General features: G+C 45.2%; 1 protein-coding gene across 1 annotated transcript; it reads left to right on the top strand.

The window, feature by feature from the left end:
- Positions 1-424: 424 nt before the first annotated feature.
- Positions 425-26030, top strand: Prcc (proline rich mitotic checkpoint control factor). The gene is made up of 7 exons (XM_051198751.1): positions 425-1168; positions 13384-13431; positions 15172-15738; positions 17566-17661; positions 22973-23116; positions 24848-24913; positions 25583-26030. Exons 1-7 carry the CDS (start codon positions 707-709, stop codon positions 25667-25669), a joined length of 1470 nt encoding a protein of 489 aa, XP_051054708.1. The 5' UTR covers positions 425-706; the 3' UTR covers positions 25670-26030.

Genomic DNA, 26030 nt, shown 5'->3' with positions numbered 1-26030 from the left:
TCCACGGTCTACTTTGAAGCGTCACCATTTATTTACAGGTAACTTCCCCTTTAAATTAGTTACTCGTCCACGTTCCCAGACGCCATCACTTTCCCGACAACACTTGCAGTTTCTAAGAGTACCACAGCTCCCATAATCCTTACGTGCGCTGAGAAACTAACTTCAAGTACCGAAATGCTCTGTTTACGTGACTACCGCACTGATCCATGGGGCTTGTAGTAACTTAGGACTTGCAAGGCAACAACAACAACAAACAACAAACAAACAAACTACGAATCCCAGGGATCCTCGCGTCAGAGGAGGGTCTCTCAGTCTTTCTGCGCACCATTTACTCCACCTTCAGACTACAACTCCCGCCATGCTTTGCACTGAGTTCCCTGAGGCAGAGAATGGGCTGTTGCAAAAGTGTTCTCTGGGAATTGTAGTTCTTAAGTTTGTGAAGCGAGTAGTAGGCGGAGTGACTCGGCGGCCATTAGCTGTGTGTAGTTGCCTGGCGCTAGGAGCTTAAGTGAAGCGGGAATTCTTACCCGGTGGAAATCAACCCTGGCCATGGGTTCCTGCCGAGGATAGCACTAGAACACGGAGCAGGGGGCGCTTTTCGGTTCCCCGCCTTGCCCAGTAGTGGGGCCTACTAGGCCGCCGGGACATCCCGGGTCTCAAGTAGGCCTAGTGTGCGGGCAAGGGCGTCCCAAAGGCGGGAGGCGCCATGTCTCTGGTTGCTTATGCCAGCAGCGATGAGAGTGAGCCGGATGAACCGGAGCCGGAGCCGGAGGAAGAGGATGTGGCGGCTCCTATGCCCGGGCCCGCTTTAGGAGGCCTGTTCGCTTCTCTCCCCGCACCCAAGGGTCCGACTATGCTGCCCCCGCCCCCCCAGATGCTGGCCCCAGCCTTTCCCCCGCCGCTGTTGCTTCCCCCGCCCACTGGAGACCCCAGGCTGCAGCCTCCTCCACCTTTGCCCTTCGGCCTGGGCGGCTTCCCGCCACCTGCAGGAGTGAGCCCCGCTGAAGCTGCGGGAGTTGGGGAGGGGCTGGGGCTGCCATCGTCCCAGGGCCCTGGTCTCAGTCTGCCCCCAGCTGTGGGCAGTGTCGGACCCCCCTTGGGGCTTCCCAAGCCAAAGAAGAGAACCGAGCCGGTGAGGATCGCGGCGCCGGAGCTGCGTAAGGGCGATGTGAGTATCTAGGGGGTCACCGCGAGTCCCATTGAGTTTGAGTTTAGGGGTAGGAGGGACTTGTGGCCATAATGGAGCTCTGCAAACTCATCAGTTGACTCAAGGCCGCTGGAATCCTCTTAGAAGGCGGTTAATTCAGATGAACTTGTCAACTTTGGGGAGTTAGGGTATTGGCCATGGGGCATTTTAGAACCCTGGGCTTGCTTGCAGAAAGGGTTAAATGATACCCTTGCTGCTGACAGGCCAAGGTACTGCATAGGGACACTTCTTTCCATTTTGGCATCTCCTCTTCCCATATTGAGGTCAGGGTAAAACGTGGGCACCCGAAGTGACAGCTGATGGGACTTCAGTGCCCATGTTTAACATATAGGACCAGCCTTATCCCTAAAATAATCAGGCTTGATGGTGTAAAGAATATTATTCTTGCTCTGCCGACCAGGCTGGCCTCGAACTCATAGAGATCCTCCTGCACTTGCCTCTCGAGTGCTCAGTTAATGGCGTGTGCCACTACTGCCCGGCCTTGGATTTGTTTTTGAGGGGAATTAGAGAAGAAATGGAATGTTTGTTTATTTTGAAACAGCTTCACCGTGTAGCCCAATCTTCCCTTGGGCCACTATGTAGCCCATTCTGGGTCCCAGTTTGTGATTTTCTTGCTTCGGCCTCCTAGTGTCGGATAAAAAGTACACTACACACCTGGTGGTGGTGACACAGGCCTTTAATCCCAGTACTGGGGCAGAGGCAGAGTTCAAGACCAGCCTGGTTTCCAGAGTGAGTTCCAGGACAGGCTCCAAAGCAATACAGAGAAACCCTGTCTTGAAAAAACCAAAAAAAAAAAAAAAAAAAAAAAAAAAAAAAAAGGAAAAAGGAAAAGGTACACTACACCATCCTTGGCTTAAGAAATTGAATATATGTCCGTCCCCCCCAATACTAGTTGAACCTGTGGCCTCACATGCTTGGTAAGCACTCTCTCATTGAGCTACAGGCCCAGCCCTATCTCCTGTAGCTAGGATTACAGCCTATACAGAAGGACTGGGTAACCCAGGCTGGTTAGCTTTAAACTCTTGATCCTCCTTCATCCAGCTCACCAGTGCTGGGAGCACAGGTGAGCGTCATCACACCTGCTTTATGCAGTTTATCCCCAGGCCTAGGATTTGCATGTTAGGCAAGCACTCTTATCAACTCTTATCCTGCCCTAACATATTGTTTGTGTGATGAACTGGAGTCTGCTGTGCAAGATCTTATTAGACATTGAGAACTGGGTCTATATGAATCTCAGTTTCACCATCTAGGTATTGTCAAGTCTAGATGAGTTTGGACACTAAGGTATACTTTCTAGAAGAGGCAGTCAAACTTAGGTTGTGGATATATGTATTTATCTAGATAGGATCTCTATGTAGCCCTGCCTGCTCTGGAACTCACCATGTAGATCAGGTAGGCCTTGAACTCACAGAGATACTCTTGCCTCTGCCTTCCAAGTGCTGGGATTAAAGGCGTGTGCTACCAAGCCTGACTTTATGGTTTCAGATGTCTGAGCAGAAAAAGACAAGGTCTCTTGGAGTGAAGGCTTCTTTTGGCAAGGGAAACAGTAATCCTAGGGAAGAAAGTGTGAGAGTCCTTTGCTTTTGCTAAATGAATTTGTCCATCCTCATCTCGCTTTGGTAACTGATTTCTGTAGCTTTCCCACGCTACTGTGGCCATCTCTGGTTTTTGTACTTGCCGTTCTTTCAGTTTCTCCCAGCAGATGTCCCAGTGTCCTCACCATTCTCTGTCTCTTGGCTTAAAAGGCCAATAAACTTTCTAGCCTACCTGCTTGCATCCAAATTTTCTTCCACTTGTCCCCCCTCCCTGTTTTTTTTTTGGGGGGGGCAGGGTACTACTATGTATCCTTAGTTGGCCTGGAACTTGCTACATAGGCCAGGCTTGGCCTCAGACTCAGAGATTCACCTGCCTCTGCCTTCTGAGTGCTGGGATCAAAGGTGTGCATTGCTGTAGCCTGGCCCTGCTCTGTTTTTCTCTGTAGCTTATATACTTAGCGTTTCTCCCTCCTCTAATATACAGACTCCATGAAGGCAGAGCAGAGGTTACTTCTTTTAATCTGTTTTGTTCCTGGTGCATACTTAGAACGCCATACTTCTCTTATTTTCGAGATTATAATTATATAATTTCCCCTTCCCGTCTCCCTTCAAACATAAATACCCTTTTGCTGTCTTTCAAATTCATGACCTCTTTTTTATTAATCGTTGTTACATGTATATGTGTTTATGTTCATAAATACATATTTCCAAATATGACCTGCTCAGACTGTATGTGTTTTGTGTACATGTTTTTAGGGTTGACCATTTGGTATTGGACAACCGTGGGTGTGGTCTTCCTTGGGGAAGACTAGTTCTCTCACTCTCAACATTCCTTAGTTGCCTGTAGTTCTTTGTGTAGGGTTGAGGCCTCCTGGGTTATTGCTATTGTCCTTGTTCAGCTCATGTTTAGGGGAAACGTTATGGGTATAGGCTCTGATGGTATTTACTAGGAGACACCATCTCATAGCTGCCCCTTCTGCCATGTTCTCTGAGCCTTAGATTAGGAGTTGTTTTGTAGATGTATCCATCCGAGCTTCATAACTCTGCACTTTGATTGGTTGTGGATTTCTGTGGTGGTCTCCATCTGCTGTAAAGAGAAATTTCCTTGATGTCGGGGAGCACTCTGTAGATTTTATTTTCTGAATGAGTGAACTCAAATGAATTCTTCTGGAAAGCTCCCCTAAAATCTCTCCCAATCTCCTTCAACAGTATCTGTCATTGCTTGGTCTAAGATGTTACAAAAGCTTTCTGTTTTGCCATTGAAATTAACCTGGGTCTTGATTTAACTGAGGCCAAAGAAAGGTCCATCCTTAAATGGAACAGAAACGCAGTCTGGCTGCTGCTTTCCTATTCCCTCTTTTCCCCAGACTGCCTCAGCTTGTTATATTGGGGGAATGCATGAGGGATGGAGACATCTAAGCCAGCAGCTTCTCTCCACAGTGATGGCTGTGGAGAGGCTCATTTCTTCACAAAGGTAGCATCAGAGAGAGCATCTTGGTGGGACACCTGTAATCCCAGCACTTGAGAGCCTGAGGCACAGTGAATGCCCAACAGGCTACATAGCAAGACCCTGTCTCAAATACACAAAAAAGAGAAAAAGATTTGTGATAGAGGTTGTAGACTCTCCCATTTAAGCTGGTGAAAGTGTCAGGAAAGAGGACTGTTGACTCATGTGACCCACTCAGGTTCTGAAGTGTGGAGGGATGGAGCTGTCCACTGGAGTGCCAGCCCCTAGCTGGTTCTATTCAAATTGGTAGTTTTGTTCTTTGAACATAACTCGTGGAGAAAGGCAGCCTAAGAATATTGAAGGTGCTCAGGTGTATATGACTGACCCCCACCCCACTCCCCCAACCCTTTTTTTTTTCAAGACAGGATTTCTTAGCTGGGTGGAGATGGTTTTCTATTGGCATGAAGAGACCCACGACCAGGGCAACTCTTATGAAGGAAAACACTTAATTGGGGCTAACTTACAGTTTCAGAGGTTTAGTCCATTATTGTCATGTCAGCAAGAATGATAGCACACAGGCAGACATGGTGCTGGAAAGATAGCCCAGAGATCTACAGCTGGATCTGTAGGCAGCAGGAAGAGACAGACTCACTAGGACTGACATGAGCCTACCGCCTAGTGACACACTTCCTCCAACAAAGCCTCACCTCTAGCAAGGCCACATCTCCTAATAGTGTCATTCCCTATGAGCCTGTGGGCGCCATTTCCTTTCAAACCATCACACAGGGATAAGCTCACTGCTTTAAAGAAAGCATTTTCTTATAATTTGGTGAATCTTACCTTTGCTGCAGGGGAAAGCCACCTACAGCATCTTGATTTGTATTTCCTTCTTTTTATAGAGCAGCTCAGAGTAAACTGTAGCCTAGCTCTCATTCTAGTTTCCAGGTTACCCAATTGTCCAACATCATGGGGATCGAGGGGGAGAGGAGTGGCATGTAGAGGCCCAGTCCAAAGCCAGCCTCAATCATCTTGTCATCCCCTCTCTTCTTCCCCGGTGTGTGTGTGTGAGAGAGAGAGACAGAGACAGAGACAGACAGACAGGGTTTTACTGTGTGTATGTATGGCCAAATTCCCAGTTATTCTTGAATTCAAGGTCTTTTCGCCTCAACTTCCCTACTGCTGGTATTGTAGGTATGTGCCCACAAGCTCAACTTGTCTCAACTCTTGACTTAAGTAGGAAATTAACCATGGAATAGGTGATTGTCTGTTTTTTCCCTTTCTTGCTCTTCTTGTTCTTATTGAAATATCATTGGTTAATTTTTCCAGGACCAGGGAATGAAGATACTAAAAAGACAGAAATAGTATACCAAGTCTAATATGAAAGTTTTCCCCTCATATTGTATATTCCAACACAAATAGAAATTTTAGGGTCAGTTCCTTGTGGGTCATGGTGCCACACACTTTTAATTCTTAGCACTCAGGATGTAGAGGCATGTAGAGCTCAGTTCCTGGCCAGCCTGGTCTACATAGTGAGACCTTGTTTCAAATAGCAACAACAGTACATTTAGGGGTTGGGACCTGCTAATGTTTGTGGGAACCTGCTGAAGGTGTTGGCATAGCTCTTTTCTCTCCCCTTCAAAACAAAGTCTATCTAGGTTATCAACAACTCCCCTATGTAGTGGGGGATGATCTTCAGCTTCTCCTCTTCTGCCTTCACCTCCCAGGTGTTAGGATTACCAGCCTGTGCATGCTCGGCTTCAGCCTCTTTGTGCTAGGCTCTTACCTCCAGTTTACCTAGAAGGAAACAGGTTTAGAGAACACAGACAAGTTGCCCCAGACCACATAGTTCTGAAGTAGTGGCAGAGGTTATATTTGAACCTAGGTGTGCTTTGCTCTATCTTGGTATTTACTGAAAAGGTAAGGAGAAGGTCCACGGTCAGGCAGAAATCAGAGAGGAAGACAGACAAGAAAGAAAATAGAGAAAACAAAATCCTAACCAAAGGGCAAATAGAGACCAAAGAGTTAAAGAAGTTGATGAATCCGCTAGCTAATGGGATAATGGTATAATTCATTTGGAGTCTGGAGAGGTGGGGTGTCTGTTCTTAACCCTGATTTCCTACTTGGCTCCTGGCCCTGATAGCTAGTGATTGCTTTTTGGAGAGAGTCTCAGAACCAGAGCCTGAGAAGATAAGAGGGATGCTGCCGTGGGGAACGAGGAGGCACTATAGATGAGAAGATCCCCCTGGACCTAGCCTAATGGAGCGTGTCTGTCTCCGTCCTTGCTCAGCAGTCTCTGGGTGTGTATAGTGTCACTCTTGGCAGATGGAGAGGACAGTGTGGCCACTGAGGTTTAGGTTCTTGTGAGGCTAAAAAGAAATGTAATAATAGCACTCCCTGCCCTGGTCTTACTCAGTAGTCCAGCTGGCCAAGAGCTCATTGTGGAGCCCAGGTTGGCCTCCAGTTGTTTGACGTTATTCCTAGGGGATTGTGAGCAAATGTCTCCTTATCCCAAGTAGGGAACCTACAACAGACCAAATAAAGGGCCAACGTTCCGCTTGCTAAATCACTGGCTTTACTGGGGTTTGGCACTGTTCACAACTCAGAAGCAGTTGTGTCACTGAGAGCCCATCATCACTGTTCACAAAAGTTCACACCCAGAGCTCTGTATGACTTATGGGCGGTGCCATAGGTTACAAAGTTACTTTGTAGCAATCTGTGCTATCTATATTGTTTATATAACCTTGGGGAATGGTGGTCTTGGGAACTTGATAAACTTCAGGAACTTCCTGAAACTTGTGAGCTCTTTATTTATTTATTTTTAATTTATTTTTTGGTCATTTGACACAGGATCTCTCTATGTAGGATGTCCTGGAAATGATCATGCTGGCTTGGAGCTCAAAGATCTGCCTGCCTCTGCCTCCCAAGTACTGAGATTAAAGGCATTTACTACTGTTGCCAGGCTAGTCTTTTTAAAAATATGCCAAAAAAAAAAAAAAAAAAAAGTTGAGCTGGGCATGGTGGCACATGCCTTTAATCCTAGCACTGGGAGGGAGAGAAGGTCAGCCTGGTCTACGGAGTGAGTTCCAGGAAAGTCAGGGATATGTAGAGAGGTGTGTGTGTGTGTGTGTGTGACACACACAAAAAAATACAAATAAATGTGTTAAGTTTTTAAAAACTTGATGTGTGAGGCCAGGTGGTGGTGCACTTTAATCCCAGGATTTAGGAGGTAGAGACAGGTGGATCTCTGCCTTCCCCAAGGCTGGGATCAAAGGCATGTGTCACTACCGGCACTGAATGTTATTTTCTTTTTTTTAAGTTGTTGGGGTAATTCCTTTCTGTGCTTTTGTTTCCTGTTAGTCTGTGGTCAGGTTTCCTCATGCCCAGGAGTGCTTTGAGTGGCAGGTGGCAGCTAAGCTTCTTTCTGTAGTGTACCACAGAGTCAGGCGTTTGCAGCCATGTTTGGGGTCAGGTTGGTGAGGTTTGTGGAAGGGGCAGGAGGTGTGTATATTGTTTCCTCAGCTACGGTACTCTGGTCTTCCTTTGAGGCTATGGTGCCTCTGAGCCTGGTTTGTCAGTTGTTAGAGGCAAACTTATCTCTCTACCTGCCTCAAAAACACTGCGACTTTGCAGTGCTTTAGGGGTTCAACTCCTGTGTGTATGCCTGTATTTGGATGCTTCTACTTGTTAATGCTATACTTTAAGAAAAGTAGTTCAAGAGAGACAGGGTTCAAGCAGAGGGGTTGAGGGTTTTTTTTTTTTTTTTTTTGTTTTGTTTTCTCTTTTTGGAAAGGGATCATAAAAGGGAAGGAGGGAGACAGGAGCAGCAGGAGAGATAAAAAGGGGAGAGGGAGAGAAAGAGAGGGAGAGAGGGTGGGAGGTGGGTAAGGTCCCTTTAAAGGGAACATAGTGAGTGTGCACAGGTGGTGCTCTTAGTGGCTGCAGCTGAGGGTGTATCTTTCAGAACTCCACGGGCAGGCCAGTACAGATGCCTGAATACTAACATCAAAGCCATCTCATCAACATTCCATCTTATTATTTGAAACAAGGTCTCTCACTAAACCTGACACTCAGTGTTTGCATGGCTGGTTGGTTTGCAAGCTCCCAGGAACTGCTTGTCTCTCCTCCCAGTGGTATTGGGGTTACAAGCTCATGCACTTGTGCCTGGCTTTTTACATCGTGCTGGGGTTATGGACAAACACTGAGGCATCTCTCCAGCCCCTTAATATATATTTAACTTCCTTGATGTTATGTTTTTGGGAGTCTGTCAGGGTGATCTGTGTCACAGGATAACTTACAAAAGGGCTCTCAGTGGAAGCTCAGAGAAAGATGTATATGAGTAGTCAACAAGTTTTAAATGTAGAAATAGTGGCATATTAGAAACGGTCAGTCATTCAGGGTGGTTTGTATATGGGTTTAAAAGGTAAATTCAGAGCCAAGCGATAGTGACACACCTTTAAGTTTGTGGCCAGCCAGAGCTACACAGAGAGACCCTGTTTAAAAAAACAAAACCAAACAAAACAACAATAACAAAAAAAAAATAATAAAAACTTCAGCTTGTCAGTGTATTGAAAACAGTCTGTGACTTTTAAAGAGAAATTTAAATTTCTTCTCACTGCTGATCTGGCCTCCACTTCTATTAACCTTAGGACATGCTTTACAAGGCATGATGACGTACCTGTAATCCCAGCACTCTGCATGTGAAAGCAGGAGGATCAGAAACTTAAGATCATCCTTGGCTACTTATTTAAGGGCAGCCTGTGCTACATGAGATCCTGTCTCAAACAAACAAGATCAAAGCATTACTGGAGGGATCACACTTAAGTCACTGTTGGGCAGTGATGGCACATGCCTTTAGTCCCAGCACTAGACAGGGAGATCTATGAGTTCTAGGCCAGCCTGGTCTACAAAATGAGTTCTAGGACAGACAGTAACGTACACAGAGACACTCTGACTTGAAAAACAAAAAAACCCAAAAAACCAAAAAGTCACTGGTAATATATAGCAGGCACTTGGCCGGTCAGTGGTGGGTCTCTCCTTTGCTGCCCTTTAATTTTCACATTTAGGTCTAAGACAGGTTTCCCTTTTAAGTGTTTTTTGTTTTTAATGTTTCTGCACCAGTTAGCAATTAACATCACTGCTTCTATCATCGCCAAGTGGTGGTGTTCCTGTGTAAGATGACAGTCATTGCTGTCAGAATAAAGACAGAAAAATGTGGAAAAATGTCACATTTACACAGTAAGCACTAATGAGCAAGTTGGTATGATGTCACTGCAGACAAATGAATGACATAGGGACTCAGTGAAAGAGGCTCCTTGGGATCTCAGAGTCAGGAACAAGGTACCAAAGCATACTGAAAGAACACAGAGCCACCAGTGATTTTGGTACCAGGATTTAGTGAGGACAGGAAGGGCTTAAAATACTGCAGAATGACAGTTTATAGTTAATTGTATGTATTATTTGAAGCATAGGATATCATAATTTATGAATAGTGTGATATAATCAAGCTAATTAACATGCCCATTGTGCCAAATACTTATTTTTGTGTTGAGATGTGAAGTTTATTATTTTAGTAGTTCTGAAATGTAAGTACTCAGTTCATAGCATCATCATTTGTCCTCTCTTCCCATCTCACAACTTTATAATGGTCACTCTCCTTTCTGCTTCTTTCTTTTCCTTCTTTTTTTTTCCTTTTGGCCTGGCTAAGGACTGAAACAGTTTTGTGAGCGTCAAAAGAAGTCAGAGAACATCTTGTGGGAGTCAGTTCTTCCATCCTATCGATCCCAGGGATTCGGACTCAGGTCATCAGCCTTGGTGGCAAACACCCTTATTTGCTGAGCCATCTTGCTGTCTCCCTCAGCCCTTTATGTTAAAGGCTACTATCTATTGTTTATAGATACTGTATTTTCTTTATCCATTTACCTGTTGATGGGCACTGAGGTTGTCTGTGTAATGGTTATTGTGGATGATGCTGCTGTGGACGTGGGTGTGCTTTCTTCAATACACAGCTTTCCAGAATAGATGGCAGGTCTCTTGTTAGGTGTGTGGATTACACCCAGGGCCGTGCATGTGCTGACCATGTGCTCTAACCTCACCCTGAGCTTTTAGTTTATTAGAAGCTTCTGAAGCCATAATTCCAGTTCTCATAGGCTGGAGCAGGAGGATCATTACAAGTTCAAGGCCACCAAGGTTACATAGCAAGAGCTACCTCACAAAGCACAAGTAAACATTCAAGGTGCTATGGTTTTCCATAATGGCTGTCCTCACTGAGAGAGGGAAGCTTGAACCCCTGTTTTTTTTTTTTTTTTTTTTTTTTTTTTTTAATTACCTAATTTTACAGTTGTTTGGTTACTTGTCATGCTTGTTGGCATCTAAGTTCTTTTTGAGCAGATCATGACACATAGAAAATTCTTATGCACATTAAAATAAATGGCCTACCTTCTGTCTTTGAGGATTAGTGTCTAATACTCTTTTTAATATTTTATAATTTTTATTTTATGTGCAATGGTATCAGAACTGGAGTTGCAGACAGGTGTCAGCTGCCATATGGGTGCTGGGAATTGAACCTGGATCCTCTGGAAGAACGGCCAGTTCTCTTCAGGGTTGAACCATTTCTCCAGCCCCAGTGTGTAGAACTCTTGATGCCTAGGCCTTGCCATGGCCGTTGTTGGGAACTTCTTTTCTTTCTTTTTTTTTTTTTTAATGTAAAAATATGGTCAGGCTGGCGTCATAGAGCTCTTCCTCCCTCTGCTTCCTAAGCACTGGAATTAAAGGTGTACTACATCATGTCCAGCCTCACCTTTACAGATGCCTGGACCAACACCATGGAAAGGTGGATTTGAAAAGTCCTTTCTTATTGTTGTAGTTGTTATCAGTGGTGGTGGTAGTATTCTTATTTATTTGGGAAGAAGTTTTTAATTGTTTAAGTTTTATTATTTTAAAGATTTTTGTTTGCTTGTTTTGTGTTTTTGAGACAGGATTTCTCTGTGTAATAGCTCTGGCTGTCCTGGAACTCACTCTGTAGATCAGGCTGGCTTTGAATTCAAAGATCTGCCCGTCTCTGCCTCCTGAAGGCTGGGATTAAAGGCGTATGCTACCATCACCACCTCCTGACCAGATGTGTTTTATTTTTTATTTTTAGGTGTGTGTGGGTGTGTGTGTGGGTGTGTGTGTCTGAGTAGGTGTGCAGTACCCTTAGAGGCCAGAAGAATGTTACAGGGAGTTGTGATACGGATAGTTTGAGCTACTTGATGTGGGTGTTGGGAACTGAACTCAGGTGCTCTGCAAGAGCAGGAAGCACCTGTTAACAATTGAGTCATCTCTTCATTCCCTTATTTATTAGTTTATTTATACATGCTGAGCAGATCCCACTGAGTTGTGTCCTGCTCGTTTTGTGTGTGTGTGCACATGGTAGGTGTGTGGAGACCAGAGGACAACTTCATGCAGTCTATTTTCTCCCTTTAACATAGGTTTTGGGATCAAGCTTAGGTTGCTGGATTTGTGTAACCATCATGTTTACTGACTGAGTCATTTCACTGGCCCTTAATTTAAATTTTATTTTGGGCCTGGTGAGATGGCTTAGCAGGTAAAGTGCTTGCTCTGCAAGCCTGACCTGAGTGAGTTCAATGCCTGGAGCCAGTGTAAAGGTGGAAGGAGAGAACCAACTCCTGAAAGTTGTCCTTTGACTTCCACACTGTGAGTATGGCATGTGTGTCCCCCATTAGTAATACATAGTTAATCATTTTTATTTGTTAGTGTGTATATGTGTGTGTCAGTGTGCACTCATTGGAGGTCAGAGAATAACTTGGTAGTCTCTGCTTTGTTGAGGAAGTATCTGTTGTTTTGCTGCTGCACAGTGTACTCCCCCCTGGGAGCTTCAGACCAATTCTTTTGTCTCCATTCTCTCTGTAGGAATGCCGGGTTACAGATGTGCACTATTGTATCTGGCTTTCGTTTTATTTTTTGAGACAGGGTTTCTCTGTGTAGAGAGGCTGTCCTGGAAGTTTCTCTGTAGATCATGCTGGCCTGGAACATACACAGATCCACCTGTCTGCCTCTTGGTGTATGCCACCACTGCCTGGCAAGATTGTAAAAGTCTTAAAAAACAAGTAAAAACCTTTGCTATTCATCTTTATCTTTCATCTTTCCTCAACACGAAGGTGCTAAGAAACTGATAGTGAGCTAATTAAAGCTCAAGGGTAGCCGGTGTAGTGACACCACACACACCTTTAATCGCAGCACCCAGGAGGCAGAAGCAGGCAGATTTCTGTGAGTTGGAAGCCAGCCTGGTCTGCAGAGTGAGTTCTAGGAGAGCCAGTGCTACATAGTGAGTCCCAGTCTCAAAATAAATGAAAAACTCAAGTTTTTGTTTGTTTGAGGCAGGGTTTCTTCTGGCTGTCCTAGAACTCCCTTTATAGACCCAGGCTGACCTTGAATTCAGAGATCCTCCTGCCTTTGCGTTTGGAGTGCTGGGATTAAAGGTATTTGCCACCACAACATGGTAAAGGTTTTGTTTTTGTTTTGCTTTGAGACCGGTTCTTACTATTGTAGTTCTGGCTATGTTGAGCAGGCTAAGAGCTCACCTCTGCCTTCTGAGTGCTGAGATTGAAGGCATGCATCACACTCGGCAAAAAGCTCTGGCAGGTCTTTTCAGTGTGGCCCAGTCCAGTCGAGTCCAAAGGTTATCATTAGTGGCTTCCTTTCTCAGCCAGAACCTGTCTTCCCAGCCAGGAGTGATGGTGGCTAACAGACAATAGATCATACTTGGAGAGGGAATGGATTTCTCCAACGATTTTGACCTTTAATGCCTCATAGAGAAGTAGTTAACACACCACTTAATCCCACTGGAGCTCCCTAGCTGTGTGGTTTATGCAGTCTGTGTGAGTGGCTTTAAAAGTGAGGCTGAGATTGGGTGAGACTGTGGGTGGATGCATTTATAAGAATAGGTATAGTGTTTCTTTGCACCAAGGACCAAATGGAGGAAATAGTCTCAGTTTAACAGAGTTTAACTCTCTCTGTAGCTATTGCAGTGTCCAGGGAGAGCACTGTTGTTTGGCTAGGGCTGTCGTGGTTTCAGCTCTGCAGAGGTGGGCACACACATAATGGCCTCTGTTGTCCAGTCTCTTATAGATGTTTGTTGAATGTTTCTTCTACTGTTCTAAAACAGTTATGCTTTATTCTGGTTCTTTTTCTCTTAGTCAGATTCAGAGGAAGATGAACCTGCAAAGAAGAAAACTGTCCTGCAGGTAAGCTCTTTCTTCTCTTTCTGTATTATTTCTAGAAAGATAGGACTTGAAGTACCCAAAGGTATTCATTTGAGGGTTGCACGTTTGCAGTTTTTGAGGACTGTTTTGGTCTGACTTGGTTTCTGATGTAGCTTTGAGACAAATGCACCCCTCTTTTTCTCATTTCTTCCTGGCATTAGCACGATGGAATTGACTTCTGGAAGGACAGGCAATGGTGGGAACAGGACTGTAACTTAATTCAGTCCATTACATTTCAGGCAGAAGAATTGTTTAAGGAGGGTGTAAGTAGGTTGGTCAGATACTGATAAGGAGCTCTTGGGTTGTAAAATTGCCTGTTCTTCCTGTTGTGTTTCTAACGTGAAAATAGATACTCAAACAGCACTTATTTTGTACCAGTTACCGTCCTATGTTTTACCTGTGTCTAGCGGATTCCCATGAAAGTAGAGTGGAACCTGGCCCTGTAGAGGGATGGTGCTAAGAAGTCGAGCACTTCTAAGGTGGCCTAGGCAGCGCTCTCAACCCGCCACTCCCAGCACCTCCCTCTGATACTGTAAACTTAGAGAGCAGTGAGTAGGGCCTTTCTCCAAGTGAACACCTCTCCTCTGCCTGACCTGCTTGTCTCAGAAGTCTTGTTTAACTTGTTTTGTGCATTTCTTGGCTGAGAAGATACCCTGGTGCTCCAGGACAGTGACACAGTGACCTTATTCCACACTCCTTTTCCTATTGATACCTCCCTACACTTAGGACAAACTGGTCCTTCAGCATACAGAAAGCAGAATCCAAGCAATTCATATGAGTCAGAGGAACTCTGGATGGGTGGGGCCAATTAGTGTACGCAAGTGCTTGACTCTGGCATTAGCCAGTTGATGTACCCTGCAGGTAGAGGGCTTTCCTTGTGAGGGTTGGCAGAGGAAGCTTGAATAATTACTAGTTCAAAGGAGGGAGAAGTTGAGTATCAGTTGTTTTTTTGTTTTTTGTTATTTAGATTTATTTTCATTTTATGTGTATGTATGTTTGCATGCATGTATATATATTTGCACCACACATGTGCCTGGTACCTGCTGAGGTTAGAAGAAGGGCATTGGATCCCCTGCAGCTGGAGTTAGCAGACATTGTGAGCTGTGGCGTAGGTGCTGGTAACTAAATCCTAGTTGCCTGGAAGATGAACTAGTGCTCTTGATCCCTGAATCATTTCTCTGGCCTTGAGACTTAGTTTTTTTTTTAATTTTATTTTTATTTTCTGTGCATTGGTGTTTTGCCTGCGTGTGTGTCTGTGTGAAGGTGTTGGGTCCCCTAGAACTGAAGTTACAGACAATTATAAGCTGCCATGTGGGTGCTGGAAATTGAACCTCAGTCCTTTGTAAGATCAGTCAGTGTCCCTAACCACTGAGCCATCTCTCCATCACCAAGACTTAGTTTTTTTAAGTAGAGGGGTAATGTGAGATTTGAGGGCACTGTGTTTCCTGAAGACATGAAGTTGGGGTAGTATCTGTGGCAGGTAATTGTGGAACTAGGCTGGACAGAGCTGGGACAGGACATGGCCTCTCATTGTGGAAGGAACAACTACAGTAAGTTCCAGATCAGGGGGCCTGAGTGCATGGATGACAAAGCCTGGGGGCTGTGGGGTCTCAGGAGAAGGGGATCACAGAAGTATGATCTTGTTTGTCATTGTTGCTAGTGCATAACAAAGTCTCACTCACTTGTCTTTCTTCCCTCTCATTCCAAACCTGGGCTCACTAGGGATCCGGCGAGGGGACTGGTTTGTCTGCCCTGCTCCCCCAACCTAAAAACCTGACTGTGAAAGAGACTAACAGGTTGCTCCTGCCCCATGCCTTCTCCCGGAAACCCGCAGATGTCTCCTCAGATGCTAAGCCCTCTAGACTGGCTTCTAAGACCAAGCCTGCCTCACTTGCTCCTGTTTTGGGCACCACAACCACCACTCCATCACCCTCTGCCATCAAGGCTGCTGCCAAGAGTGCCGCCCTGCAGGTGACGAAGCAGATCACACAAGAGGACGATGACAGTGATGAGGAAGTTACTCCTGAGAACTTTTTCTCCCTCCCTGACAAGGCTGAGCCACCTGGAGTTGAGCCATACCCTTACCCTGTCCCCACCGTCCCTGAAGAGCTGCCTCCAGGCACGGAACCAGAGCCAGCTTTCCAGGACGATGCCGCCAATGCTCCCCTTGAGTTTAAGATGGCAGCAGGGTCAAGTGGGGCTCCCTGGATGCCGAAGCCTGGGGATGACTACAGCTACAATCAGTTTTCCACATATGGCGATGCCAATGCCGCTGGTGCTTATTATCAGGTGGGTAAGGACACAGAGGGCAGGCCCAAGACTATTGGGAATGGCACTGAAGGAGAATTTGAACCAGTGATATGACTTTGTGTCACTTTGCTTGGTTTTCTTATACCTACTAGGTCTTAAAACATGTCATTGACCTTTCATTCTGCATGTTAGCTTTCGGTCACTGTGATAGCAATCCTGAGGTGTCTGTTAGAGAAGAGCGGTTTATTTTGGTTGGGGTCTCAGGCTTTAGTTCATGGTTGCTTTGCTCCATTGCTTTTGGGAAGTGTATCATGAGACTGTAGCACAGAAAGCTAAGAGAAAAGGGGCTGGGATCCCATTTCCTACAGTTTCATATCATTGATTTCCTTCCTTCCTTCCTTCCTTCGTCCCTTGTCCCTTCGTCTGTCCTTCCCTCCTTGCCTCCCTGCCTCCCTCCCTCCCTCCCTCCCTGCCTGCCTGCCTCCCTGCCTCCCTTCCTCCCTTCCTCCCAGCTCCATGTCTTAAAGGTCCTACCATTCCCCAGTAGTACCACAGGCTGGTGACTTATCCAAATCATAGCATTTTGAAGAACTAAGAGATGCCTGTTTGAATGTGCATATTGAGGAACAGGGAAGATTGGTGTAAGACTCTGGGTAGCAGTTGTCACATAAAGGATCATAGGAACAAAGGAACAGTAACTTATTTATTTATTTATTTATTTATTTATTTTAGTTTTTCGAGACAAGGTTTCTCCTTGGCTTTGGAGGTTGTCCTGGAACTAACTCTTGTAGACCAGGCTGGTCTCGAACTCACAGAGATCTACCTGCCTCTGCCTCCTGAGTGCTGGGATTAAAGGCGTGTGCCACCAACGCCCGGCAGAAAAGTAACTTCTTAAGGCAGTTTCGTTTTTCAAAATGTGTGCCCTTTAGCCTACCTAACTAGCCAGCACACAATGCCTAGATGGCCCCTTGTCTTTTGTCTTTAACTCAGGTGGTGACTTGTGTCTTACCGTATTGGTAGACACTCGGCTTCACAGTCTGATATGATTGGCTAATTGAGAAGAGACGGGGAAGTTTAGGGACTATGGGCCCTCGTGGGACTAACAGCACTGATAGGAAAAAAGAGTTTTTCACAGTGGGTGTTTTCTTTTTCCTCCTTTTTTTCTTCATTCTTTTCTCCCCTCCTTTATAGTCCTTTCAAATTTGAGTTCAAATTCTCCTGCCTCAACTTCTCCAGTGCTGTGACACCACCACACACAGCTTTGTTTTGGGATTTTATGTTATACTTTTTTGTGTGATGAATATGAGGGATGTTTTCCACTTAGTTCATTAGAGGATGCATGTTCTTAGGGACCTTTCAGGCAAAGGACAGTATAAGCAACTTGAGTGTATTGGTGCCCTGAAGCAGAGACGGAGGGAGTTGGGCGATATAATATCAAGATCCTGTCTCACAAACAAGCAGCAGCAGCAAGGAGGAAACGTGCTAGGCCTCTTCATCCCTGCTAATGGCAGCGCTTGTTGGGTCTTAGGAACACGTCAGGCTGGCTAAGGGCACTGGAGAGGTGGGGTGTGAGTTATCTTGGGAAGTAGCTAAGAGAGCAAGGCACAGCAGGAGAGAATGTCTGTTCTCTGTCACCCTTCCCTAAAAAATGCCCCTATGCCTGGATGGTGCAGAGGAGGGAGCTGCAGGCACTGTTGGTGAACCAGAGGGTAGGCCTCAGATCTCTGCTGCTTCATCAAAGCCCTCAGATCTCTGCTGCTTCATCTAAGGGGCTTTGTTTGGGTATTTTTCCTGCCCTTTCCATGTAGTTTGCTTTGTTTTGTCTTCATTGTGCCTTCAGTTGTATGTTTTCTGTTTTGACTATAGGATTATTACAGTGGTGGCTACTATCCTGCACCGGACCCGGCTCTGGTCCCTCCCCAGGAAATTGCCCCAGATGCCTCCTTCATTGATGATGAAGCAGTGAGTTAACAAAATGTATTAGTTACTTTTCTGTTGCTATGAGAAAATACCATGGCCAAAAGCAACCTAGAGAAGAGTTATTTGGGCTTACAGTTCCAAAGGGATGGGAGACAGTCATGGTGGAGGGGCATGGAATCAAGCAGCGCACAGTAGGGACAGGCAGGAAGTTGAGAGCTCACATCTCTGTTCACACACAGGAAGCAGAGAACAGAGAAAGCTAGTTGGAAGTGGGGCAGAATTTAAACTCTCACAACCCACCACCAGTGTTCCAGTAAGACTAGACCCTCCCCAATAAGTGCTACAAATTAAGGACCATGTTCAAATACCTGAGCCTAAGGGAGATAGCCAAAATGACTTTCGTTTTCTGTGCTAGGGAGCAAACACAAGGCCTGTGTATGCTGGATAACAGTGGACTACTGAGCCAGCCACAAGTAGTTTTTTTTTAGGCCTAAGATTTAATTTAGTTTTGGTTATGTATATGTTTGTATATCTGTGTCAGGGTTATGCACGTAAGTGCAGGTAGCTGGAGAGACCAGAGGAGTCAGCATCCTTTAGAGGTGAGGTGAGTATAGGCAGCTGTGAGCTAATGTTGAGTGAGTGCTGGGAACTAAATGTAGGTCCTGACTCCCTGACTCCTTTTTTTTTTTTTTTTTTTTTTTTTTTTTCAAGACAGGGTTTCTCTGTGGCTTTGATCTTGAACTCACAGAGATCCACCTGCCTCTGCCTCCCAAGTGTTGGGATTGGGATTAAAAGCATATGCCACCACCTCCCTGGCAAGCAGTACTTACTCTTAACAGAGACATCTCTCCAGCCCCACAAATGACAATTTTTGGCACCAAGTTTCAAAACTGAAGCTAAAGGAAAGCTTGTTTAGGTTTTATTTATTTTGAGGCAGCAGGGTGTTCCTGTGTAACCAGACTGGTTTTGAACTTGGCAGGCTTCTTGTTCTCAGCCTTCTGACTGCTGGGATTATAAGGAGTTTATTAGCATTATTTTATTTCTTTATATATATTTGTGTGTTTGTTTGAGACAGGGTTTCCCTGTGTAGCCTTGACTAGCTCTGGCGCTGGAGAGATGGCTCAGAAGTTAAGAGTGCTGCTTGCTCTTCCAGAGGACATGAGTTCAATTCTCAGCAACCACATGGTGGCTCACAACTATCTGTAGTGGTATCTGATGCCCTCTTCTGGCATAAAGTTGTACAGGCAGATAGAGCACTCATATTCATAAAATAAATGTTTAAAAAAGAACTCGATCTGTAGACTAGGTTGGCCTTGAACTCATGGGGATCGTCCTGCCTCTGAGTGCTGGGATCAAAGGCATTCGTACATCGCCACGATCAGTGATATTTTGTTTTTAATTAAAAAGAATATTACATCTATGTTGTTGTACATTATATGTATAGGCACATTGTTTTAGTGTTTCTATTGTTGTGATAGGACACCATGACTGAAAAAATAACTTGGGCAAGAAAGGGTTTGTTTCATCTTTATAACTTGTAGTCTGTCATCTAGGGAAGACGGGGCAGGAAAAGGAGCCTGAAGACTGGGGCTGTTGCAGAGGCCATAGAAAAACTGCCTACTTACTGGCTTGTTCCTCATGGCTTGCTCAGCTCTGGTGGCAACACCCACAGTGAGCTGGGTCCTTCCCATCAGTCATCAGTCAAGAAAGTTTATCATAGGCTTGTCCACAGACCAGTCTGGTGGGGTATTTCCTGAACTGAGATTTCTTTCTTTCTTCTTTTTTCAATTGAGGCTTCTTTTTCCAAAATGGCTCTACCTTGTGTTAAGTTGACATAAAGTAACTAGCACACACATGCACATCACAGCTGTCAGAGGGCAACCTGTAGGGGCTGATTCTCTACCATGTGGGTTCTAGGGATAGAACACAGGTTGAACCAGCTTGCTGCCCCAGGAAATTTGTTTTTAACTTTTTTTTTTTTTCATTTTAAATTGAGTTTTGCATTTATTTTTATAATATTTTCATTAATTCTTATTTTTAACTTCATCAATTATGATTATGTTTGGCAACATGAGAGTGAGAAACAATAGTTTGAGCCCAGGCGGTGGTGGCACACACCTTTTATCCCAGCGCTCAGGAGGCAGAGGCAGACAAAAATCTCTGAGTTCGAAGCTAGTCTGGTCTATAGAGCTAATTACAATACAGCCATGAATACACATGAAACCCTGTCTCAAAAAACAAAAAACCAAAAAAAAAAAAAAAAACCAAAAAAACAACAATATTTTGTGTAATGGCAATAAGTTTTTCCTTATGAAAGAAGGTTTGGGGTAGGCAGGCCAGGGCTGGTGTTACAGCCCCACAAAATCATCAGAGATCTGGTTTCTTCTGAGCTGTGCTGCTGTCTCCAGACTGGCCTTGATTCTCTCATTTTAGCAGCTGGAATGCCTACCATAACATCTGCATGGGAGCCAGAAAGAAAGGAGAGATATTTCCTTTTTCTTGTGAGGACTTCTAAAACTCCTTAGGTTTTTGTCCTTACGACTTATGCCTAGGTAAGGGTCTGTTCTCATGGTCAGATCTAGTTCTGGTGAAATAAAGTTTTAGTTGAATGATAATCTGGCCAGATTACTGGTTCATTTACACCAAAGAAGGGGAGAATGGATTTTGAAAGATACCTGGCAGCTGTGATGGGTTTAACTTGACTGACAGGCAAAATGAAGTATGTGTTGTGGCCTTCAGCTCAAAATCAAGGTATGACCGATTGTCATTTCAGGGAAGTTGCAGCTTATTACAAGAAATGGAGGGCCTGGTTGGTGATGACATATGGCTTTAATGCCAGCACTTGGGAAGCAGAGGCAGGTGGATCTATGTGAGGCCAGCCTGGTCTACAGAGTGATTTCCAGGACAGGTTCCCACAGAGAAACCCTGTTTCCAAAAACCAACCAACCAACCAAACAACAACACCCCCCACCCCCTCCACCCCCGCCAAAAAAAAAAAAAGAAAAAAGAAAAAAAGAGATGGAGGTTCTTAGGAAAAATAATTCTCTGTTCGCTTGCCCCAGAAAGGTGTATGTCTGTCCTTTGTTAACCTGTGTTCTGATTGGTAGTCTGTGTATTCACTCCCTTGGGTATTGCCTTCTAGGCAAGTTCAGTGGTTGGGTCCTTCAGTCTCTCAGCTGAGGAAGCAGCAGAAATGCACTCAGTAGTCGTGGTCAGTTTCTTATAGTTAAGTGAGCATAGAAGTTCACCAGTGGTCGGACCTGGTCCTGGGGCTCACCCAAGTTCACCGCTGTTGTAGGTGGTCTGGGCTTTTCCTCCTTCCCTCTCTCTCCCAGTTGGGGCTGTGGTTTTAAAGTCCCGGCAGTCCCCCTTCCTTGCGCTCAGTATTGGTACTGCAGGCATGCACTGCTGTGCCCAGGTGGTGGTTGTCCTGCCCCACCCCTCTCTGCCTCTCTCTTCCTTCTCTCCCTAACTTTCCTTAATCTCAGTTAACCTTTCCCTCCCTCCCTTCCTTCTTCCCTTACTTTGTTCCAGACGATAAAAGAACAGGAATATTAAAGAGAATTCTTTGGCCAGTTGAGGCTCTGTCACTATCCAGCCCACATTCTCTTTCTTGGTGGACTCTTTGGGGTGGAATCTGGTGATGGATGATACCAGTTCAGTGAGAAGGAAGGGGTGGGAAGAAAGCTGCTGGCTCTGCTTTTTGTTTAGCTTTGAGACAGTGTCTCATGGAGCCCAGACTAACCTTGAACTTCCTATGTAGCCAGGGTCACCTTGATTCTCCCACCTCCAGAATGCTGGGGTTGCACGTGTGTGCCATCAGAGCCAGTTTGTGTGGTGCCGGGAGGTGGATGGAACCAGGGCCTAGTGCACACTGTGTAAGTGAACCACACCCCAGTCCTGAAAGACGATTGATTTTCACAGGAAAAATCTTGTAGATTTTTATTTTTTGATTCAGGGTCTGGTCTGGCTGTGATTCTTTAGACTCCTGGATTCAGGGCTGATGAGAAGGATGGCTTAGTGGGTACAAGGTCCCGTAGCCAAGCCTCATGATTTGAGTTTTACTTGTGGGAATTGATCCCACAAGTTGTCCTCAGATCTCCACATGAATGCCTTGTTTTGAATGTTAAGCAGCAACAAAATAAAAACAACAACAAAATGACCCCCTGCCTCTGTCTCCCAAGTACTTGGGGCTATCGGTGTCAGCCATCAGTCAGTTTACCTTCAATTCCTTGAAAATATCAACAGCAGCAACACACACACACACTCACACACTCACACTCTCACACTCACACACACACACTCACACACTCACACATACACACACACACTTTTGGTTTTATTTATTTTTATGTGTTTGAGTGTTTTGCTTGCATGTATGTCTGCACCGTGTACATCCACTGCACATAGACACTAGAAGAGGGCTTCAGTCATCTGGACCTGGAGCTAGAGACAGTTGTGAGCCACCATGTGGGTGCTAGGAATTGACCCTAGGTCCTCTGCAAGAGCAGTCAGTGCTCTTAACTGCTGAGCCATGTCTTTAGCCCCTTACCCTCAGCGCTTTTTTTTTTTTTTTTTTTTTTTTTTTTTTTCCTTCTTTTTTCCCTTCTTTTTTCCAGACAAGGTTTCTCTGTGTAGATGTGGCTATCCTGGGAACTAGCTCTGTAGACCAGGCTAGCCTTGAACTCTCACGAGGATCTACCCGCCTCTGCTTTTCAAGTGCTGGGATAAAAGGGGTGTGCCACTGCAGCCTGGCCTACCCTTGGTTCTTAATTTAAAAAGTGTAATCCTAGTCCTTGGTAGGCTGAGGCAGGAGGATTTTTGAGTTTGAGACCATCGTGGTTTTGTCCAAACACAGACAGGAAGAAAGCTTCGATAGACTTTTCAGGTGGGGCTAATTACCTGGTTTGTATTTCTGGGTCTCTACAAATACTCTTGGCTCTGACTCCAAGAGACCTCCTGAGAAGCAGCCGTGCCACCTGGCACCATGGAAGTTTGGTAGATGGCAGGGTGGAACAGGAAGTATTTCACAGAGAGAGGGCATGTGTCTGGCAGTCCCGGTGTTGCTCTAGAGCAATGGATGCTTTAATATAATATAGTTCCTCATATTATGGTGACCCTCAACCGTAAAATTGTTTAGTTGCTATTTCATAAATGTATTTTGCTACTCTTATGAATTGTAGTGTAAATATTTGCTATGCCGTAGATGTAATCTGTGACTCCAAAGGGGTCTGGACCCATAGGTTGAGAACTGGCGCTCTAGAGACTCTGGATCTTTAGCAGTGTCTCATGCTCTCCTCACCCACACTCCAGACTCCTGTAATTCTGCTTTTATTGGTTTATTTATTTTCAGTTTAAGCGGCTGCAGGGCAAGAGGAACCGAGGGAGGGAGGAAATCAACTTTGTGGAGATCAAAGGTGATGACCAACTCAGTGGAGCTCAGCAGTGGATGACCAAGTCATTGACAGAAGAAAAGACCATGAAGTCCTTCAGCAAAGTAAGTGTGAAAGACCATGTGGGTGGCCCACGTGGAAGGTTATAAGACTGTCTTGTCCTGCTCACTGGGAAGGTCTCTGGTGTGTGTGGTTCTTCCCACTGGCCAGAATCTACAGCTGCTCTCCCTGTAATTACATGTCTCTGTCTGTTAATCTGGGAACTGGCTCAGTCTGTTTTAGGGGAGTGAGCACAGAAGACCTTCTGTCATAGTTCACTATAACCAGTTGCTGTCTCTGAATGTTCTCTTCCCTGTTTCTTACACCACCCGCCTTCCCTGTGCTCATTTTCTTCAGTCAGTGTGGTGAATGTGTCTTCACTTAGCAACTGAACACAGCAAGTGTGGACACTTATGAGTTGGCCATGGGTGGGGTGGCTGAGTATGAGCTTCGTGCCAGCAGCACCAAGGTCAAGGATTTTATCCTCCCCCCATTTGATTTTTCTTTGTTTCTATGGTCACAGATGGCCATCCAGACCCCCATCATTTATATTAACTGAATGTTGGCGGTCATACAGGATAGAGCAAAGGATTGTGGTTAGAGCAGTTTAGATCTATCACTGTTTACTGGAAAAACCACTTAGGAGAAAGGGCTCTGCTAACTTGGGCTTGAGAGGCATCGTTACACAAGTAGTTGCTGGTATGAGTGCTCACTGTGGAATGGACTGAATGTTTTATGTATATCATCTTTAATTGTAACATTTAATGACATTCAGTAGCAACAAGCAATTAAAATCTGGTCTTTTCCCAGCTCCAGGTTTTTGTCCCATTTCATTTTGTTGAGCTTGTTTTTTAAAAGAGAAGAAAATATATATTCCCCGATCCCCAAGAAGTTGACAGCATAGTTGGGAAGAGATTTAAGGACACTTGAGTGTAAATGATTACAGTGCAAATTGATTACATAAGTGCTGAGGAGACTCTGGGGAGGAGTTTTTGAGAGTTGGGTGGGGCTGGCAAGGAAGCTTCTAGCTTGAGACAGCTCTGGCAGAGGACAGAAAACCACACAGTGAAAGCTCAGACCAGTATAGATTTTGACAGTAAATCGTTTGCATCAAAGTGTGGTTTGGAGTTAGATGTAGTTACTGGTGGAGGCTGGAAGATGGATCGAGGAAGAGTGAGATTGTGAACTCTGTAACCCCAAGGAAGTGGTTGACATGTCCTAGGACGAGACCGTAGAGTTTGGGTCAAAGGTGATGGTTGGAAGGGCTTGCTAAGTGGTAGGTAGGAGTCAGACTAGATATGTGGCCAGACTGGGGAGAAGGGGAGAGAAATTAGAGGGTTTAAGGGGCAGATGGATGGAGGGGTAGTGGGTAGTAAGGAGGTCTGGAGGAGGTCATCAGATCATGCCCATGACATGAAAGTTGTCCTAGACTTAGTGCAGGCCAGTGTCCACAGGCAGAACCCACAGCTTGGGCTAGAGGTAGAGTAGGGTTACCAGAGACAAAGTAACCCCAGTCCTGACCTCAAAGTTTAGCCAGTCATTTGGGGGAATTAACAGGCTATTTCTAGCAAGTATTCTCAGCTTAGATTTGTTTTTCATAGTGGCACCAATAAAATGTCTGCTTTGTAAAGTATATAAACACAGAAACAGCTCCAAGTTGACTTTCCCCCCAGAGATTTGGGTTGTGTGTTTAGCGTCTCAGTTCACCATCCTTACACTGCTCTGGGCACAGGAGAAATTTGTCTTTCTGTCTGTGGACTAAGGACTGTGTTTTTTGTTTTTGTTTTTCCTTGTAGAAGAAAGGTGAGCAGCCAACTGGCCAGCAGAGAAGGAAACACCAGATCACGTATCTGATTCATCAGGTAAAGTTGCTCAGGGCTCCACTCACAGGGTGCAATAAGCCTGGGGATGTGAAATGGAGCTAATAAAAGTCCCCAATTCTCCATATGGCCACTAGGGGGAGACTGTGTCCTTAGTATCTGTCCACTCTGCCTGGTACAGGTGCTTAGAGAAACTATCTTATGTAAGAGGTGACATGATTTGTTGTAGTATTCTTTTGATGTTTTTTGAGACAGAGTTTTAAGCATCCCAGGTTTTTCAAGACAGCGTCCATCTGTATTGCTTTGGAGCCTGTCCTGGAACTAGCTTTTGTAAACCAGGCTGGCCTCAAACTCAAAAGAGAGCCACCTGCCTCTGCCTCCCAAGTGCTGGGACTAAAGGTGTGTGCCACCAATGCCCAGCTTTCACTGGTCTTCTCTGTTCACCATGTAGGTCCCAGGAATTGAACTCAGTCATCAGGCTCAGTGGCAGGCACCTCTACCTCCTGAGCCATCTTGCCAGTCACCCAAGCAGGCTCTTTTAATAGCAACTTTATCTGCCTTGCTTAAAATAAACAAATAAAAAAGGCTGGGTCTGGGATGTACAATGATGCAGTGTGAACCTAGCATGAACAAAGAGTATGATTCCTAGTCATTCTGTCAGTGGTCAGGCTGCTCACTGTGACGACTACCCCCTACCCCTTCATATTCCAGGCTAAGGAGCGGGAGCTGGAGCTGAAGAATACCTGGTCAGAAAACAAGCTCAGTCGCCGGCAGACCCAAGCCAAATACGGATTCTAGGGCCCAGGAACTGACTGCCCAGGATTTCCTGTTGGCCTAGTTGGCCCAGCCCCCAGCTTCACCTTCAGGACCCCAGCTGCTCTAAGTCCAGGACCTGTACCTTGAGGACTCAGCCCTCACCTCTGGGAGAAAGAACATATTTGATAGATTTTTCTTAACACGTTAGAAAATCCAGCTCCTTTCTGCACTGGGGCTGGAGAGACTCGAGTGCTGCCTGAAGGCTCTGAGTTCTTGGTTGGGAGTTTTGCTCTGTCATGATGAGATGAACTCTCCCACAGGTGTTTTTTTTTTTTTTTTTCTTTTTTTTTAATTTTATTTTTAAAAACCAGGGATGTCTGTTGAAATAAAACATTGAGTGTGA

Source organism: Phodopus roborovskii, unplaced genomic scaffold, assembly GCF_943737965.1.
Source record: "Phodopus roborovskii unplaced genomic scaffold, PHOROB, whole genome shotgun sequence".
NCBI lineage: Eukaryota > Metazoa > Chordata > Mammalia > Rodentia > Cricetidae > Phodopus > Phodopus roborovskii.
The sequence above is the reverse complement of the archived record's forward strand: the minus strand, read 5'-3'. Positions and strand labels throughout refer to the sequence as shown.

Bases quoted from the DNA above. Each gene is read 5' to 3' on its own strand.
- Prcc (XM_051198751.1), top strand. From the start codon at position 707: ATGTCTCTGGTTGCTTATGCCAGCAGCGATGAGAGTGAGCCGGATGAA. The intron at 17,662-22,972 runs GTGAGTTAACAA...ATTTATTTTCAG, and splicing joins CCTTCATTGATGATGAAGCA to TTTAAGCGGCTGCAGGGCAA. The intron at 24,914-25,582 runs GTAAAGTTGCTC...TTCATATTCCAG, and splicing joins TCACGTATCTGATTCATCAG to GCTAAGGAGCGGGAGCTGGA.